This window comes from Somniosus microcephalus, chromosome 8 (genome assembly GCF_052327205.1).
Source record: "Somniosus microcephalus isolate GS21.2 chromosome 8, FLI_Smic_1.0, whole genome shotgun sequence".
Lineage (NCBI taxonomy): Eukaryota > Metazoa > Chordata > Chondrichthyes > Squaliformes > Somniosidae > Somniosus > Somniosus microcephalus.
This window is the reverse complement of record NC_140994.1, coordinates 89,351,161-89,368,584: the sequence shown is the minus strand read 5'-3', so window position 1 is coordinate 89,368,584 and position 17,424 is coordinate 89,351,161. Positions and strand designations below refer to the sequence as shown.

General features: G+C 50.0%; 1 protein-coding gene across 1 annotated transcript in view; it reads left to right on the top strand.

Annotated features, from left to right (window-relative positions):
- Window positions 1-17,424, top strand: part of LOC147113688 (catenin alpha-3-like) — a 3,852,991-nt gene that overhangs the window by 2,691,909 nt on the left and 1,143,658 nt on the right. Inside the window, exon 11 of the mRNA XM_085994990.1 lies at window positions 10,221-10,377. Within this exon, the coding sequence (XP_085851116.1) occupies window positions 10,221-10,377 (157 nt within the window). The remainder of the gene's footprint in view (window positions 1-10,220; window positions 10,378-17,424) is intronic.

Here is a 17,424-nt window from a genome sequence, read left to right as displayed (position 1 = left end):
CACAGCTGGAATACTGTGTGCAGTTCTGGTCGCCACACTATAGCAGGGATGTGATTGCATTGGAGAGGGTGCAGAGGAGATTCACCAGGATGTTACCTGGGCTGGAGCGCTTCAGCTATGAAGAGTAATTGGACAGGCTGGGGTTGCTTTCCTTAGAGCAGAGAAGTCTGAGGGGGGACCTGATTGAGGTGTACAAAATTATGAGGGGCATAGATAGGGTAGATAGAAAGGAACTTTTCCCCTTAGTAGAGGGGTCAATAACCAGGGGGCATAGTTTCAAGGTAAAGGGCAGGAGGTTTAGAGGGGATTTGAAGAAAAACTTTTTCACCCAGAGGATGGTTGGAATCTGGAACCCTCACAATATTCAAGAAGCATTTAGATGAGCACGTGAAACGCCATAGAATACAAGGCTATGGACCAAGTGCTGGAAAATGGGATTAGAATAGACAGGGCTTGATGGCCGGCACGGACACGATGGGCCAAAGGGCCTCTTTCTGTGCTGTATAACTCTATGACTCTATCTATGACTCTATGAGATGTATCTCAATGTATATGTAAATATACCTACAAGTATCAAAGCATGTTGCTCAATACAAAGCACATCAAATACTGCCTACAGGAGTACGTCAGCCTTTGCTCACATGGTATACCACTCTCACCGGAGTCAGAAGGTTTGGGGTTCAATGTTAGAGGATAGGTGTGTTCTTATTTATAGTTTACTCCTCACATCATTAGGGTTTGTAGACATTAAGGCCTAGAAATTGGGTTGGTAGCGCCGGCGCTGAGCGCCTAAAGAGACCTAGAATTGGGGCGAAGACCTATGTTGGGGCGGACGCTATGAAGATAGCGCCAACTCAGAAATTGACTATACATTTAGCGCCTGCGCTAAGTGTTTGCACGCGCCCGCGAGCGCAAGCAGCTCATGACGTCATTTCAGTGTGCAACGCCTTTTAGGAGCGCCTGAGCGCATATTGGGTGGCGCCCGGAGCCTTAGCGCCCAGCGCTATTAGTGACAGTTCGAGGGAGGGCTAACAGGCCCTTCTCGGAGTAGGGCGGCGCTATTTAAAGGGGACAGCTCTAGTGCAGAATCTTCTGCCACTTGGCCTGCTCATTGCGATCGCTGCTAGAGAGAGTTGGTGAGCTAATGTGGAGCGGAGTTCTGGGATTTGAGCTTCACAGTACTTGGGACCCTCAACCCTGTCCGAAGCACTTGCAGCACTACACCTAAAAGCCTTTTGACCAACTGGCATCGGAATGGGAGCTTGTTCGGAGGGCGACGGCCTCATCGCCCAACACTGTGAAGGGGCAGAGAGACGGCGGGAGAGAGGGCAGGGATTGGCCAGAAGGAGGAGGGGCAATCGAGGTCGGCCAATCCGACAGGATGCTGCGAGGGTCTTTAGGCAGCAGGTGACAAGCCTTGACATTTTGGAGGAGCAGTGTTAGCGAAGGCTCCGAATCTGGAGGGACATTGTTACTGATCTGTGCCACCTGCTTGGTCAGGATCTGCAGCCGCGTGAACGCTGCAGAACCTCTCTGTCCGTGATGGCTACACTGACTGATGGCCTCCATTTTTATGCCAACGGATCCTTTCAGTCAGCCATTGGGGACAATGTGACTGACGCTCAGGCTGCAGTCCGCTGTTGCATCCGGCAAGTGACAGTGGCCCTTATAGGCGAACGCGTCCATTCATTACCTTCCCTCGGACCCTGCACAAGCAGGCAGAGGAGGAGGAGTATGAGGAGGAGGAGGAGGAGGAGGAGGAAGAGCAGGCAGAGGAGGAGGAGGAGGAAGATGGAAGGGCTGCTGAAAGTGGAAGGTCCATACGTCAGAGGCTCCTCTGGACTCGTCTCGACACCCCTGTGGCGGAATGATGAGAGTCTCACCTCATGCGCACTTTGGATGTTTGAGGGCCTCTGCATGCCAGCATCACTGAAAGTAGTCACATGCACCTAGCAACATTGAAACTTCTGTTTATTGACACAAAAGTCTTTCATTACAGCTAAACAACGTAAAGTGAGCAGAAACCATAACTTACAAAATAAATGTGACCTGTTCGGCCAAGCCGCAAAACTCAACAAAAATCTGCAACTATAACAGCAGCTGAGGGTGTCCTTCAATTTGGACAAACAAACGTCTCAGCACCTCCCTCTACAACTGGCCCCTTGAGGGAGAACGACTTCTCTTTCGCGCCCGGCCCCTTCCCTCCCTGCTGCTCCTATGTAATTGCACCCCAGTGGCGGGCTCAAGGCTCGGGGATGCTTGCTGACTGTCTGGACGCGCAGAAGCCCCTGAGGTACGGCCTGGCCGACCTCTGGGCTTGGAGGGTGCAGACGCAGGATGCTTGCTTTGAGCATGGCTGGAAGCAGTGTGGGCTGCAGGTGGTGGCAGCTGCAATGCAGGCGTCCCAGCGCTGGCATGTGCAATGGTCTCCTGACGAGAGAGGACACCTGCACCATGGTCGGACGACACACTGGCTATCTGAGGGGAGAGGCTCGGCTCATCCGCCACAATCGCAGGCTCCACGGATTCCTGGCATTGTACGGGAGTGGAAGGGCCCGGGGTGATCCTATCTGATGCAGAGAGGGTGGCTGCAGTCAGACATCGCGTTGCGTCAATCTGGCTGTGGAGGAGCCCAGCAAGTGACTGCGTGGCAACAGTGAGGACCTGTGTGCCAGGTGCCAGTGCTTCGGAGAATGCCTGGACAGTTCTTCCCATAGCTTCGGACAAGGCAGGAGCCGACCGCTCCACTGCCTCGGACAAGCCCTGCACAGACCTTTCCAGGGATTGTCCGAAGCCCTGAACAGTCCTTTCCATTGCCGACTCAAAGCCGTGGACAGTCCTCTCCATTGTTGGGCCGAAGCCCTGGATAGTCCTATCCATTGTGGCCCCGGAGCCCTGGATAGACCTGTCCATTGTTTCCCCGAACACCTGGAGAGACCTCTCCATTGTTGCGCCAAAGCCCTGCAGAGTCCTCTCCATTGTTGCCCCGAAGTCCAGCATACTCATAGCCAATGAATCTATTGACTCAGGCATCTTCTCCACTGCAGCCATCAGCTCCGTGTGTCTGACCCGGGCCTGTTTGCTCATCTCTGCCAGGCGACAGACCTCATCTGCACTCTGTGCAGCAGTCATGACGACCTGCCTTGCCCTGCGGGGAGACAGTGGCCGAACTTGCCTATCCCCCCTGCGTTGCTCCATGCCGCTTGGTCTGGCAACTGGTTCATCCTCAGAGCCACCCCCCCTCCCCTCCAGGGGACTACTATCCCCAGTCTGCAGATGTCTCAGCTCCCCGGATTCTGCAGCGGCTGGTCCGAATTCCTCCTGGTCCTCGCCTCCGGTGGCACTGGCACTGGCAGCTTCAGCGCGTTGAGCCCGAGTTGGTGCTGCTTCATCTGAAAGTGGGAGGTGGAAGAGTGGCTTTAGCAGAAGGACAGGTTTGCTGAAAGGCATGCCAGATTGCGGCAAGGCTCTGACATGGCTGCACACTGAGGATGCATGCTGGCGGGGGGACCAAGTGGAAGGCAACAGGTGGAAAAGGTGAGAGCCTTACCCTCGCTGTCGGTAATGGGGTCGGCAGATGCAGTGGTGACTGGACCAGACAGACGTCCCCCAAGTATCTGGTGCACTCTCTCCTCCAGATCCGTTAGAGTGACCACTTGTGCAGGTCCGCCACCGGTTTGACGCTGCTCCTTCCGAATCTGCGCCATCTTGGACTGCAGGGGAAAGAAGGGGAGGTTCTGTTACATGAGGCCTTGAGACCTCCTCGCATCCCCCCATTGTGCAAGAGCCCTTACATGAGGCCTTGAGACCTCCTCGCATCCCCCCATTGTGCAAGAGTCCTTACATGAGGCCTTGAGACCTCCTCGCATGCCCCCATTGTGCAAGAGCCCTTACATGAGGCCTTGAGACCTCCTCGCATGCCCCCATTGTGCAAGAGCCCTTACATGAGGCCTTGAGACCTTCTCGCATGCCCCCCATGGTGCAAGAGCCCTTACATGAGGCCTTGAGACATCTGTCGATGTGTGTGCCCAGAAAGGGCCATGGGTGCATACTGACAGATGGCCATTGGCGCATCATTGCAGCAGGGTGCCCGAAGTCAGCTGCAGATGGAGGGAAGCACAAGTTTGGTAAACCATCACTCACCCTAACGATCCGTGTGAGGTCGTTGAATTTCTTCCTGCACTGAACAGGGGTCCTGGTCGCCATGCTGCTGGAGTTCACCCTCACAGCAACCTCCCTCCAAGATCGTCGGTAAGCCTTCTGATTTGGCCTCTTGCCATTATCCGGGTACAGGACCTCCCGACGGTGTTCAACTGCAGCCACCAAGTGGTCCAGAGCCTCAGTGTTGAAGCACTCTGCTCTCTGCCTAACCTTCTCCATAATGATCACCTTGTACCGCCAGACAAGGGCGAGCGCCGAATCTGAGGCCTGCAGAGCGTTGGGTGTTGAAGCTCAGTCTGACTGACCCACCCCTTTAAGAGCCGGCCGGCGCCTGTAGGTCTCGTGCTTTCCCGTAATTGAGTTCACCTGCGCTGCGCCCGTCCCAGTCGATATTGAGTAGCGCCTGACCTTTTGCGCCTTAAGAGCACCGTGCAACGGCTGATTTAGCGCCTCAATCCCCTTTGGGGGCGAAGCAACCCAATATCGCGCCAGGCGCAGATAAGCCTCGTCTGGCTATAAACTTTGCGCATCGCCAGTTCTAACGCCTCAACCGGGGCTATACCCAATTTCTAGGCCTAAGTGTCAGATGGCACAGATTTATTAAGTACACAGTAATTAAACGTACACTTCAAATCAGTAGTTACAGCAAAGCCTTGTGGGTTTAGTCCAGGATTAGTTGCAGCTCTGAGCTCAGTATCTTAGGCTTTGACAAATCCTAAATCTCTGTTCCAACACCCACTTTTTGTATCCTTTCCTTACCCCTTCTGTGGACAATTCACATATTTCTACATCATACAACCAATATATGGTGAATTTTAATGAGCTCGTCCCCTATTAATAACTTTAGTTTTAACAAGTTAACAAGTGGTTGTTCTCCTTGGAGCAGAGAAGGTTGACAGGAAATTTGATAGAGGTGTTCAAAATCATGAGGGGTTTAGACAGTGTCGATCGAGAGAAACTGTTCCCATTGGCAGAAGGGTCGAGAACCAAAGGACACAGATTTAAGGTGATTGGCAGAAGAGCCAAAGGTGACCTGAGGAAAAACTTTTTACACAGCGAGTGGTTAGGATCTGGAATGCACTGCCTGAAAGGGTGGTGGAAGCAGACTCAATCATGGCTTTCAAAAGGGAATTGGATAAGTACCTGAAGGAAAAACATTTGCAGGTCTACGGGGAAAGGGCGGGGGAGTGGGACTAGCTGAAGTGCTCCTGCAGAGAGCCGGCATGGGCTCGACGGGCCGAATGGCCTCCTTCTGTGCTGTAACCATTCTATGATTCTATGATTCTTTTTCCGTGGACCGGTACAAGTCCCCAACTTTGTTCTCTTATCGATAGTTTCACTCTTGTTCTATCTCCCAAGTGGAACTTCTAATTCTAAGTCTGTACCATTCCATACCAAGCTCCTGCTTCTAAAAGTGATAATGTTTCCTTCTGCAGAACTTGTTACCAACTAATTAAAGCTCTGTGAAATATATGCACTGTAATGTCTTTTAATTAGGTACTAAACTGACCATTGCTTTAAGGTCAGTCTTAATTCATCCGTTAAGTCACTGCATCTAAATTCCCTTACACATCCTCACTGAACAGGAAAAGCTAAACGTCACTCTTACTACAATATAAAGAGGAATCAACAGCAGTCTAATGTTAGCAGACTTCCAGACAGTCTAATTAACCCTTTCCTTAAATCAAACCCCACTCCAGAGACTTGAGAACATAATCCAGACTGACATTCCCAGTGCAGTACTGAGGGAGTGCTGCACTGTTTTAGATGCCGTCTTTCAGATGAGTTGTTAAACAAAGGCCCCATTCTCCCTTGTGTCCTGGGCCAATATTCCTCCCTCGTCCGACATCACAAAAACAGATTATCTGGTCTTTATCTCATTTGCTTTTTATGGGTGCTTGCTGTGTGCAATTTGGCTGCCGTGTTTCTACATTACAACAGTGACTGCACTTCAAATGTAATCCGTTGGCTGTGAAATGCTTTGGGACGTCCTGAGGTTGCAAAATGTGCGATATAAATGCAAGTTCCTTCTGTGTGAGAGGACGTGGGGGCTAATTTTCACCTTTGCCACCTGGGTGTTTAATTGGCAGAGTGGATAAAAATTGGGCGGCTTCTAAAGCCGGGGGTGGGGTGGGGTACGGGGTTGAAGGGGACAGGTTAGTACCCAGGTGGCTAAGTTGAAAATTACATCCCTCCATATCACTGAGACAAACGTAGCAAGTATTTGTGCATTAGACAAATGCCAGCCTAACACTCGCATTAGCAGAAGGGGGTTTGAGAAATGCCATGAACACAGTCCCCATCAACACAGCTATATCGTCTTCCCCATAGTGAAACCCTTCCCTTACTCCAAGCGTGTGCCATGTCTGCTGGAGGAAGCAAATTCAGGACTGCCCCCTAGAATCTGAAGGTGAAAAAGGGCACAGGTGCAAGTGGGTAGAACAGGACCTCTCTCCCTTTCTTTCAGAAAGATGATTCTGAAGCATCAAAAGGATCTGGAAGTGTGCACTTTTTAACGCAGCACCACATGCACCCTGCCCAACACCTTCAGGAGGTGATGGGGAAGAATGACAATCATCGTGAAGCTCAGCGCCACGAGACAGCGACTGATCTAGGAGCTGGCCTTCTGAGGCTGGGGAATAGGAATTTGTTGGAGGCCTAGTTGGCCCTTGGAGTCCTGGAGTGGTTTCTGCTCGTAAGAAGCTGGGATGGAGTGAGCCTAAACACTAGTGCGCAATCTCGCCCATACCAGTGCCCCTTGAGACGATCCTGTGGGTTGCTGCAGCAGCCACATTCAATGCTTTGAAGGCCTGTGGATCAATGAAAAAGAAACAGGCTAGATGTCACTCTGATGAGAAGTGTGTCGAGCAGGGCTTTGGAAATCCACCTTCATGTTTTCATAGATTTTCTGAAGGCCGTTGAGCTAATAGCTTATGCATATATCACCATGTTTAACCATCTCCAAACCAAGCTACTGATTCTGTAACCTGTGCTGTATCGATGAAATCTTCCCCACAGTGTTAGCACAATTACCCACCCAATTTAATGTGAATGAAAAATGTGCTGCTAATAAAGAAGGGGACACTGAAATTCCTGGGAGTTCCCACCAGTCTCCCACTGTAACTCCGGCGGATTGCCCAGGAAAATGGCAGGGACCCGGTTGTGTCGGTTCTCGATTCTTTCCAAGATTTTCCTTCCTGCCTTGTATGGGGTGCAACCTCAGTCTGCCCCTTACAAGGCAAATGGGGATGGGGCTGAGGGAGGGGAGTCCCGAAACCATGAGTTCCTACTCCTGATCCTCAGTTGGGACCTGGTATCTCTATGGTATATTGGGTGAGTGGAGGTGTACTGGCCTCTACTGGGGTGTGTGTTGGCCACTCTCATCAGTTCCAAACCTAGCAAGTAGCCGGGACTTCATGAAGAGTCCCCAGTTTTTTTTGCGAAGTGTCTGGAGATCGGCTCCCCTTGCTAGGATGCTAAAGAGATAATAGCCAGGGTCAGAGGGAAGGGGATAGAGGTCTGGAAATGTAGGTAAATCTAATAGTCCCACAAACAGCGATGAGTTATGTGGCATAAAAACAGAAAATGCTGGAAATACTCAGCAGGTCAGGCAGCATCTGTGGAGAGAGAAACAGTTAACATTTCAGGTCGATGACCCTTTGTCAGAACTGGAAAAAGTTGGAGATGGAACAGGTTTATAAGCAAGTGTAGGGGCCAGGAAAGGTGGGAGGGGAGGAAAGAACAAAAGGGAAGGACTGTGATAGAGTGGAAGGCAGGAGAAATTAAGAGAAAAAAGGGATGATGGTGCAAGGCAAAAGGAGATGGTAATGGGACAAGTTAAGAAACAAAAGATGGCTCTAGATGAAGTGTAAATGGTGAGAATGATCAACAGCTGCCGTGTGAGAGAGAGAAAAAAAAATGAAAAAAAGGATAGGGGCAGAGGTTATGGTCTGAAATTGTTGAACTCGATGTTGAGTCCAGAAGGCTGTAAAGTGCTTAATCGAAAGATGAGGTGCTGTTCCTTGACCTTACGTTGAGCTTCATTGGAACAGTGTAAGAGGCCGAGGGCAGTGAGGTCTGAGTGGGAGTGGAGCGGAGAATTAAAGTGACAGGCGACCGGAAGCTCAGGGACAACCTTACGGACTGAACGGAGGTGTTCCGCAAAGCGGTCGCCCAATCTGCGTTTGGTCTCCCCAATGTAGAGGAGACCACATCGTGAGCAGCGAATACAGTATATTAAATTGCAAGAAGTACAAGTAAGTCGCTGTTTCACCTGAAAGGGGTATTTGGGCCCTGGACAGTGGGAAGGGGGGAGGAAAAAGGGCAGGTGTTGCATCTCCTGCGCTTGCACGGGAAGGTGCCAGGCGAAGGGGAAGGGGTGTTGGTGGTGACAGAGGAGTGGACTAGGGTGTTACGGAGGGAGCGGTCCCTTCGGAATGCTGAAAGGGGAGGTGAGGGGAAGATGTGTTTGGTGGTGGGATCACGCTGGAGGTGGCGGAAATGGTGGAGGATGATTCACTGAATGTGGAGGCTGGTGGGGTGAAAGGTGAGGACAAGGGGAACCCTATCTTGGTTCCGGGAGGGAGGAGAAGGGGTGAAGGCCGAAGTGCGGGAGATAGAACGGACACAGTCAAGGGCCATATCAACCACTGTAGAGGGGAATCCTCGGTTGAGGAAAAAGGAAGACGTGTCAGAAGCACTAGTATGGAAGGTGGCGTCATCAGAGCAGATGCGGTGGAGACGGAGAAACTGGGAGAATGGAATAGAGTCCTTACAGGAGGTGTGGTGGGAGGAAGTATAGTCAAAGTAGCTGTGCGAGTCAGTGGGCTTGTAGTGAATGTTTGTCAATAGCCTATCCCCAGATATGGAGACGGAGAAGTCGAGGAAGGGAAGGGAAGAATCAGAGATGGACCATGTGAAGGTGAGGGAAGGGTGGAAATCGGAAGCAAAGTGAATGAAATTGTCTAGTTCAGGACGAGAGCAGGAAATGGCACCGATACAGTCATCAATGTACCGGAGAAAGAGCTGAGGGAAGGGACCCGAGTAGGACTGGAACAAAGAATGTTCCACATAGCCCATAAAAAGGCAGGCATAGCTAGGACCCATGCGGGTTCCCATAGCAACACCTTTAATTTGGAGGAAGTGAGTGGAGTCAAAGGAGAAGTTGTTCAATGTGAGAACAAGTTCAGCCAGGCGGAGGAGGGTGGTGGAGGATAGGGACTGGTTGGGCCTCTGAGTTATGTGGCACTATTCAAAGAAGAGCAGGGGTGTTGGCCAACACTCATCCCTCAACCAACAACAACAAAACAAATGAACTGGTCATTAACTACACTCCTAAATAATCAGGCTTCATATTGTTATCTTACCCCTTCCACTGCTCATTTTAATTATCCTCCAGTTGGGTACTCGTCTCCATCTAAGGGTTAGGCTGGGAACCTGTTTCCACAGCTCTGCCCATACTGTTGTTGAACCAGTCACTAGGAGAGCTTGGAAGCAGTGTGCATTGACTAGTTCCCTCCCTAATTTTCCCTCTTGCTAGGGTAGCAGCTAGTCTCTGCCACTTCCAGGGGATCCCAGTTAACCTCAGGAGCTCAATCTGAGGAGGCTACAGAGTAAACCCACATCTTGACACTCTACAAGTATCACCTTTCATTCCAAATATTTCAACAGTCAGGAGTTCAAACTATGAGAGGCCTACTGACCATGCGTCATACAGGTCCAACTACATACTGTCTACTATTAAACAACCTGTTCCGGCAATAGAAGTTCCTGATTAATAGAGGAAGCAACACAACAAGATTTCTAGGTATAATGGTATATGGTTCCTATCAAAAAGCTAACGGATAACCTCACCTCAGAATAAACTCAGTAATTGACACCAGGAAATGTGCTCAGATGGATATGAAAATACAAATGTTATTACTGCATAACACTTGCAGTTTAGTCCTTTTCTGATGTTTGAACATATTGAACAGGACTGGTCTGTCACCCTTGGGTCTGTCTCGCACCCAGTATGAAGTGTACCTTTCTCAGGCATGTTTTTTCGCTGATTGAAACAGGTCATCAATGCTGCACTTGCTCTCGCTTCCTCCCCAAAAAGCCAAAGTATCAAAAGCAACATGGAGATGTACAAGAAGGCCTGGGAAAGCCACATCCGCCTCCTCACTGAAGCAGTGGATGATGTTACCAGCATTGACGACTTCCTCACTGTCTCTGGTAAGAAAGGTCCTTCTCCAGTTGGTTGTGTTGGAATTGACTGTGTGACTGCTTGATGCTGGCTTATATCCATTCGCTCGCACTTGATAATAAACAACTGAATTCTTGAAAGCTTGGCAGATCTCCTGTGGAGTTTCATGTGGTGAGTTGGAGGTTTCGCTGTTGCTGGGCTGGGATAGGCACTGTGCTGTACACATGACAACAACAACTTGCATTTATATAGCACCTTTAATGTAGTAAAACATCCCAAACTTCACAGCAGCGTTATCAAACAAAGTTTGACACCAAGCCACATAAGGATAAATTAGGGCAGATGACCAAAAGCTTGGTCAAAGAGGTAGGTTTTAAGGAGCGACTCAAAGGAGGAAAGAGAGACAGAGGGGCGGAGAGGTTTAGGCAGGGAATTCCAGAGCTTAAAGCCTAGACAACAGAAGGCACGGCCGCCAATGGTTGAGTGATTATCATCAGGGATGCTCAAGAGGGCAGAATTAGAGGAGCGCAGATATCTCGGGGGTTTGTGGGGCTGGAGGAGATTACAGAGATAGGGAGGGGCGAGGCCATGGAGAGATTTGAAAACAATGATGAGAATTTTGAAATCGAGGCGTTGCTTAACTGGGAGCCAATGTAGGTCAGCGAGCACAGGGGTGATGGGTGAAAGGGATTTGGTGTGAGTTAGGACACGGGTAGCCGCATTTTGGATGACCTCAAGTTTACGTAGAGTAGAATGTGGGAGGCCAGCCAGGAGTACTTTGGAATAATCAAGTCTAGAGGTAACAAAGGCATGGATGAGGGTTTCAGCAGCGGATGAACTGAGGCAAGGGCAGTGTCGGGCAATGTTATGGAGGTGGAAATAGGCGGTCTTAGTTATGCCGCGGATATGTGGTCGGAAGCTCATTTCTGGGTCAAATATGACACCAAGGTTGCGAACAATGTGGTTCAGCCTCAGACAGATGTTCGGGAGAGGGATGGAGTCAATGGCTAGGGAACGGAGTTTGTGGTGGGGACCGAAAACAATGGCTTCGGTCTTCCCAATACTTAATTGGAGAAAATTTCTGCTCCTCTAGAACTGGATGTCAGACAAGCAGTCTGACAATTTAGAGATCGTGGAGGGGTTGAGAGAAGAAGTAGTGAGGTAGAGCTTGGTGTCGTCAGTGTACATGTGGAAACTGATGCTGTGTTTTCGGATGATGTCGCCAAGGGGCAACATGTAGATGAGAAATTGGAGAGGGCCAAGGATAGATCCTTGGGGGACACCAGAGGTAACCATGTGGGAGTGGGAAGAGAATCCGTTGCAGGTGATTCTCTGGTTACCATTAGATAGATAGAATGGAACCAGGCAAGTGAAGTCCCACCCAGCTGGACGACGGTGGAGAGGCATTGGAGGAGGATGGAGTGGTCAACCATATCAAAGGTTGCAGACAAGTCTAGAAGGATGAGGAGGGATAGTTAACCTTTGTCACAATCACAAAGGATGTAATTTGTAACTTTGATGAGTGCCGTTTCGGTACTGTGGCAAGGGCGGAAACCTGATTGGAGGGATTCAAACATGGAGTTACGGGAAAGATGTGTACGGATTTGGGAGGCAACAACACGTTCAAGGACTTTGGAGAGGAAAGGGTGGTTGGAGATGGGACGGTAGTTTGCAAGGACGGAGGGGTCAAGGATTGGTTAGGAGTCAAGGAATAGTTGAGTCTAGAGGGAACAAAAGCATGGATGAGTGTTTCAACTGCAGTTGAGCTGAGCCGGGGTAGAGACAGACGATGTTACAGAGGTGGAACTTGGTGGTCTTGTTGATGGAGAGGATATGGGGTCAGAAGCTAAGCTCAGGGTTCAAAATGTTTGGTTCAGCCTCAGACAGTGGCCAGGGAGTGGGATGGAGTTGGTAGCTAGAGAACGGAGTTCATGGCTTCAGTCTTCCCAATATTTAGTTGGAGTAAATTTCTGCTCATCTAATACTGGATGTCGCTCTAACAGCTTGACAATTCAGATGCAGTGGAGGGATTGAGAGAGGTGGTGGTGAGGTAGAGCTGGGTGTCGTCAGCATACATGTGGAACCAGACATGTGTTTTCAGATGATGTCACCGAGGGGCAGCATGTAGATGAGAAATAGGAGGGTGCCAAGGATAGATCCTTGGGGGACACCAGAGGTAACGAGCGGGAAGAGAAGCCATTGCATCTAATTCTCTGGCTACGATTAGATAGACAAGAATGGAACCAGGCAAGTGCAGTCCCACCCAGCTGGACGATGGTGGAGAGGCGTTGGAGGAGGATGGAGTGGTCAACCGTGTCAAAGGCTACAGACAGGTCAAGAAGGATAGTTTACCATTGATTATATGAGGTACTCAGTGGAGTAGAAAGCGTTAGTCTGGAACACTATTTGAAAGGCTGCAGGAGAAGGGGATGCATGTACACACTGGTAAAAGGCACATTCAGGTTTGATAGCTTCATGCAAAAAGTGATTAATATCTGGAATGGTCTTCCTGGTAGGAAAGTGATAGCAGAAGCTCTGTAATCAGTCACAAAGCAGTTAAGTACTTTGATTGGGAAGGGGGAGCTGTAGATTTCTAAGGGAAAGTAAATTAGATGGGCTGAATGGCCTCCGTCATCTATACTTACCTTTGTGATCCTTCTTACTTACTTTTCCTGTCACTTACCTCAGATAAAGTTTAAAAGTTCCCGATTTACTTTATTTTGATGGGGGTTTTTTTAGAAAGGAGAAAGCACTTTCCATTGCCCCCTTAGTTTTAATCCTGGCTTCCCAGCTGTTGATGAAGTTCTGCCTCGGGCCTTTTTCATTGCTGGACAGGGTGAGGAGGTAGGAATATGCAAACAGCAAGTCTTGGCATGCTCTGCACATGGCCAACCCGCCATCAAGAATCTTAAGAAGAAATCTTGATGTGTTTTGCAACTCCTAGCCCTTGGTTGTGTGCTCTTCAGTAAGCTCAGAGGGTGAGCAGCCATGATGTATCTTTTGGAGTCGCTGTGCATAGATTGACACTGCGTGAGACTGTTGTATTCTGGGAGTTGTGGCCTGCTCCTTCAATCAAGCTCGACATTCAGCTGCCAGAGTGATTGCTCTGGGCAACATCATGAACCCAACCTTTAGGCTGAAGGACAGGCCGCTTTATTGCACACACCTTAGACTCACAAAAGGGAAGGCAAATATGCTTATTGCTTTATTTTATAACTTTTATCATAATAATAATTATCATCAAAATAATGCCATGGGATCTTTTACATCCACCTGAGAAGGCAGGCGGAGCCTGGTTTAACGTCTCATCCAAAGGACGGAACCTCCGATGCCTTTCAAAGGCCGACTTTACAAATATACACTCTGAGAGTGGAGTCTTTCCTGCTGGGAGGGTCTATTGGGAAATTGAACTTGATGCGCCCCTGATTAACTGGCTTCTGTGCTCCTGAAGGATGAGGCTCACCCCCAGGGACACACATTTTGATACCTGGTCTGTTAAAATCATGCCGATAGCTTCTGCAGTGGCTCAGAACGCCTGTCCTCTCACCTACAATTGTCCTCAGTGCCTCTGGGGTGAGGGGAGGAGAAAATAAACCAGGTGTCCCACTACTGAACTCTATCCAATGACACTCCACAGCACCCCCCACCCCCCCCCCCCCCCGCCCCGCCAAACACAGAGTCATTGGGTGAGCACAGGATGCACCCTGAGGTTGAGTAGCCTGCCAATGCGCTCTCAATTCCTGTATGAATGATTGACACTGATAGAATAGATAAGGACGAGAGATGCCAGAGGGCGACTGCTGCGCCAGGAACCGGTCCCTAGCTAGAACCAAAGCCCTCAGGACTGGGGGGGAGAAAGACACTAGAACAAACGTCATTCCCACAGAGAGATCTGGACCTTGGATCATGGCACTTTCCCAACGATTGGGTGGGGTTTCTTTTGATCGGGCGAGAGAACAGAAGAGGGAAACAAACAGACGAATCAGACATGAACTGCCCTGAGCTAATAGAGTCATTTTGATTATTTTTGATTTTATGTTCGATTTGATTTAATTATCAATCTGCTGGCACAGTATCATGAAAACCAAAGGTACATAAACCTGAAGACATCTCATTTTGTAGCTCCAATATACTAAATTCATTCTGAGGCTACAGTTCTACTCCTTCCGTCGCCCAGGGCACTGCTGTCAGTGCTGCTTTATTGCAATGTGTTCACGCTGCTGAGGACAATCAATATGATTTATAAATTCACAGTTGCAATAACTTAAGGCATTTTTTTGTGTCAGTTCCTTCTCCTTGGCACTTAAAAGATTTATAATTTTGCAAACTATTGCCATGGATTGAAATGAAACGTGACTCAATCCTGCTTTCAAGCATTTCACAAAAAAAGCTTATGGTGAACACCCCTCGTTAAATGGCCAAGGTTTATTTTCACTGTGGTCCTCAGCTGTTTCTCTCGCCTCGCGGCAACGCACGAGGGTGGATTTTCAGAGTGCCTCCCTGTGCCAAGGCCCTCGGCCTGCCCTGAACCTGGGGAGGAACATTGGGAGCAGGCTGGCAGGTTTCAAAGGACGGAAAATGCACGGTGCCCACCCATGGCCGGGCAGGTACCTCAACCCTGGTGAGAATCCAGCCTGTTGGGATTGTTCTCCGAGCAGAGAAGGTTAAGGAGAGATTTAATAGAGGTGTTCAAAATTCTGAGGGGATTTGATAAAGTAAATAAGGAGAAACTGTTTCCACTGGCAGGAGGGTCAGTAACCAGAGGACACAGATTTAATATAATTGGCAAAAAAAAGTTGTTTTTACGCAGCGAGTTGTTGTGATCTGGAATGCACCGCCTGAAAGGGTGAAGGAAGCAGATTCAATAATGACTTTCAAAAGGGAATGAGACAAATAATTGAAGGGGGAACATTTTCTGGGCTATGGGGAAAGGGTAGGGAAGTGGGATTAACTGGATAGCTCTTTCAAAAAGCCGGCACAGGCACGATGGGCCGAATGGCCTCCTTCTGTGCTGTATCATTCTATGATGTTGGAGCTCTTAGCCAGCCAGACGTTACTTAAAAGCTGTGATTTATGCGCCGCGGTGGCATTGGTGACTTTGTAACTGTCTGCACTCCATTACTCACATAAAGGCAAATATTTTTGCACAGGATGTCGGCCCTTTAATGTTTAAACTGTGCGGGAGCCACTGGGGTAACAGGCTTCAAGGAGTGATGGACGTCACAGCATGAGGTCGTGGAATTAACATGTAGCATTGAAACTGACGCCCTTGCAGCTCAGTGACTCCTCCCAGGCAGTTCCACTGTTGCTTAAAAAGATAACAATTTGAGGGAGAAATTGGGTGAGTAGCGCCACCTGTTAGCGCCTAAAGAGGCAGTCAGTGGCTGTAGCGCCACTGGCTGTGTCTCCGGCGATATTCAGTAGGGGCGCTAATGGTGGCGTTAGGCATTTGCACTGCGCTGCCACCGATGACGTCATCGGTGTGCGCAGCGCCCCATTCATGGCCCGTTCGTGATATTTGGTAGCGAACGGCGCAGTTGCGCCGCTCGCTACCCGCGCCCGGTTCACGGGGCCTTACTGTACCGGCAGCGGCGCAAGTTAAGGTGGATGTGCGGGGCGGACGCTTTTTCGGTGGCCGCCTACCAGCACCTCCGTCCCCGGCCTCCTAACCACTCCCCCCCCCCGCGGCATTGCCGGCTGTTTCCCGAGAGCCCGGCACTTCTCCTTGGTGCCGGGCTCATTTGCCGGCACTCGCGATCGGGGATCGCGCTGTTGCAGGCACCTCCCCCTTAACAGTGGGAGGAAGGCCTGCAGTACCGCAGCGTGCCGTGCCGCAGCATGTGGCGCTGCGGCACATTGCGCTGCGATAATCAGTTTCAGCACCCTAAGAGGGACGTGGAGCGCCTGGAGCCTCGCCCCATCTCCCTCGAGGGGCACTGAAACTGAATTTCTGGCGATCGGTATCACTCCAATCGCTGCGCTAAATCCTGCGCTCCGCCGGCTTTTGCGCCACTTTGGCGCCCCAACCCAATTTCTAGGCCTTTGTCTTTTAGAAAGGGCCTAGACGGTAATCTACTGAGTACTTACTCCTTATCATCAGTAATATCCTGTCCCTGCAGTATTTTTAGAAACTTTCGTTATATACTCATTCAAAATGGGAGAAGATGAGGAGAATTTATTTTACGCAGTGAGTTGTTGTGATCTGGAATGAACTGCCTGAAAGGGTGATGGAAGCAGATTCAATAATATCTTTCAAAAAGGAATTCATTAAATACCTGAAGGGGAAAAATGGCATAGCTATAGGGAAAGAGTAGGAGAGTGGGACTAATTGTGATAGCCAGCACAGACACGATGGGCCGAATGGCCTCCTTCTGTGCCGTAAGATTCTATAGTAAGGCAGGATCTCCAGAGGGGTCAGTGGTAACATGTGTTGGAAATTCACCCGCGGTTGTAGAAATCAGGCCCCGGGCTACCTTAACTCCTGGGCCTCATTAACATTTCCATCAGTGTTCTCGCTCAGGCCAACATCCCTAGCATCGAAGCTTTGACCACGGTCGATCAGCTCCAATGGACGGGCCACATCATCCACATGCCCAATACGAGACTCCCAAAACAAGCGCTCTACTCGGAGCTCCGACACGGCAAGAGAGCCCCAGGTGGGCAGAGGAAACGCTTCAAGGACACCCTCAAAGCCTCCTTGAAAAAGTGTAACATCCCCACTGACACCTGGGAATCCCTGGCCCAAGACCGCACAAAGTGGAGGAGAAGCATCCGGGAAGGTACCAAGCACCTCGAGTCTCTTCGCCGGGAGCAAGCGGAAGCCAAGCGCAAACAGCGGAAGGAGCGCACGTCAACCCAAGCACCCCACCCACCCGCCCCTTCAACCACCTTCTGCCCCACCTGTGACAGAGACTGTAGGTCCTGCATTGGACTCATCAGTCATCTGAGAATTCACTTTTAATGTGGAAGCAAGTCATCCTCGGTTCCGAGGGACTGCCTAAGAAGAGAAGACGAAGAAGTCTCCTCCCACATGGAACAGCGGGGAAGTGGGCGGGAAGCTGCCGCTGGCCTCCTGA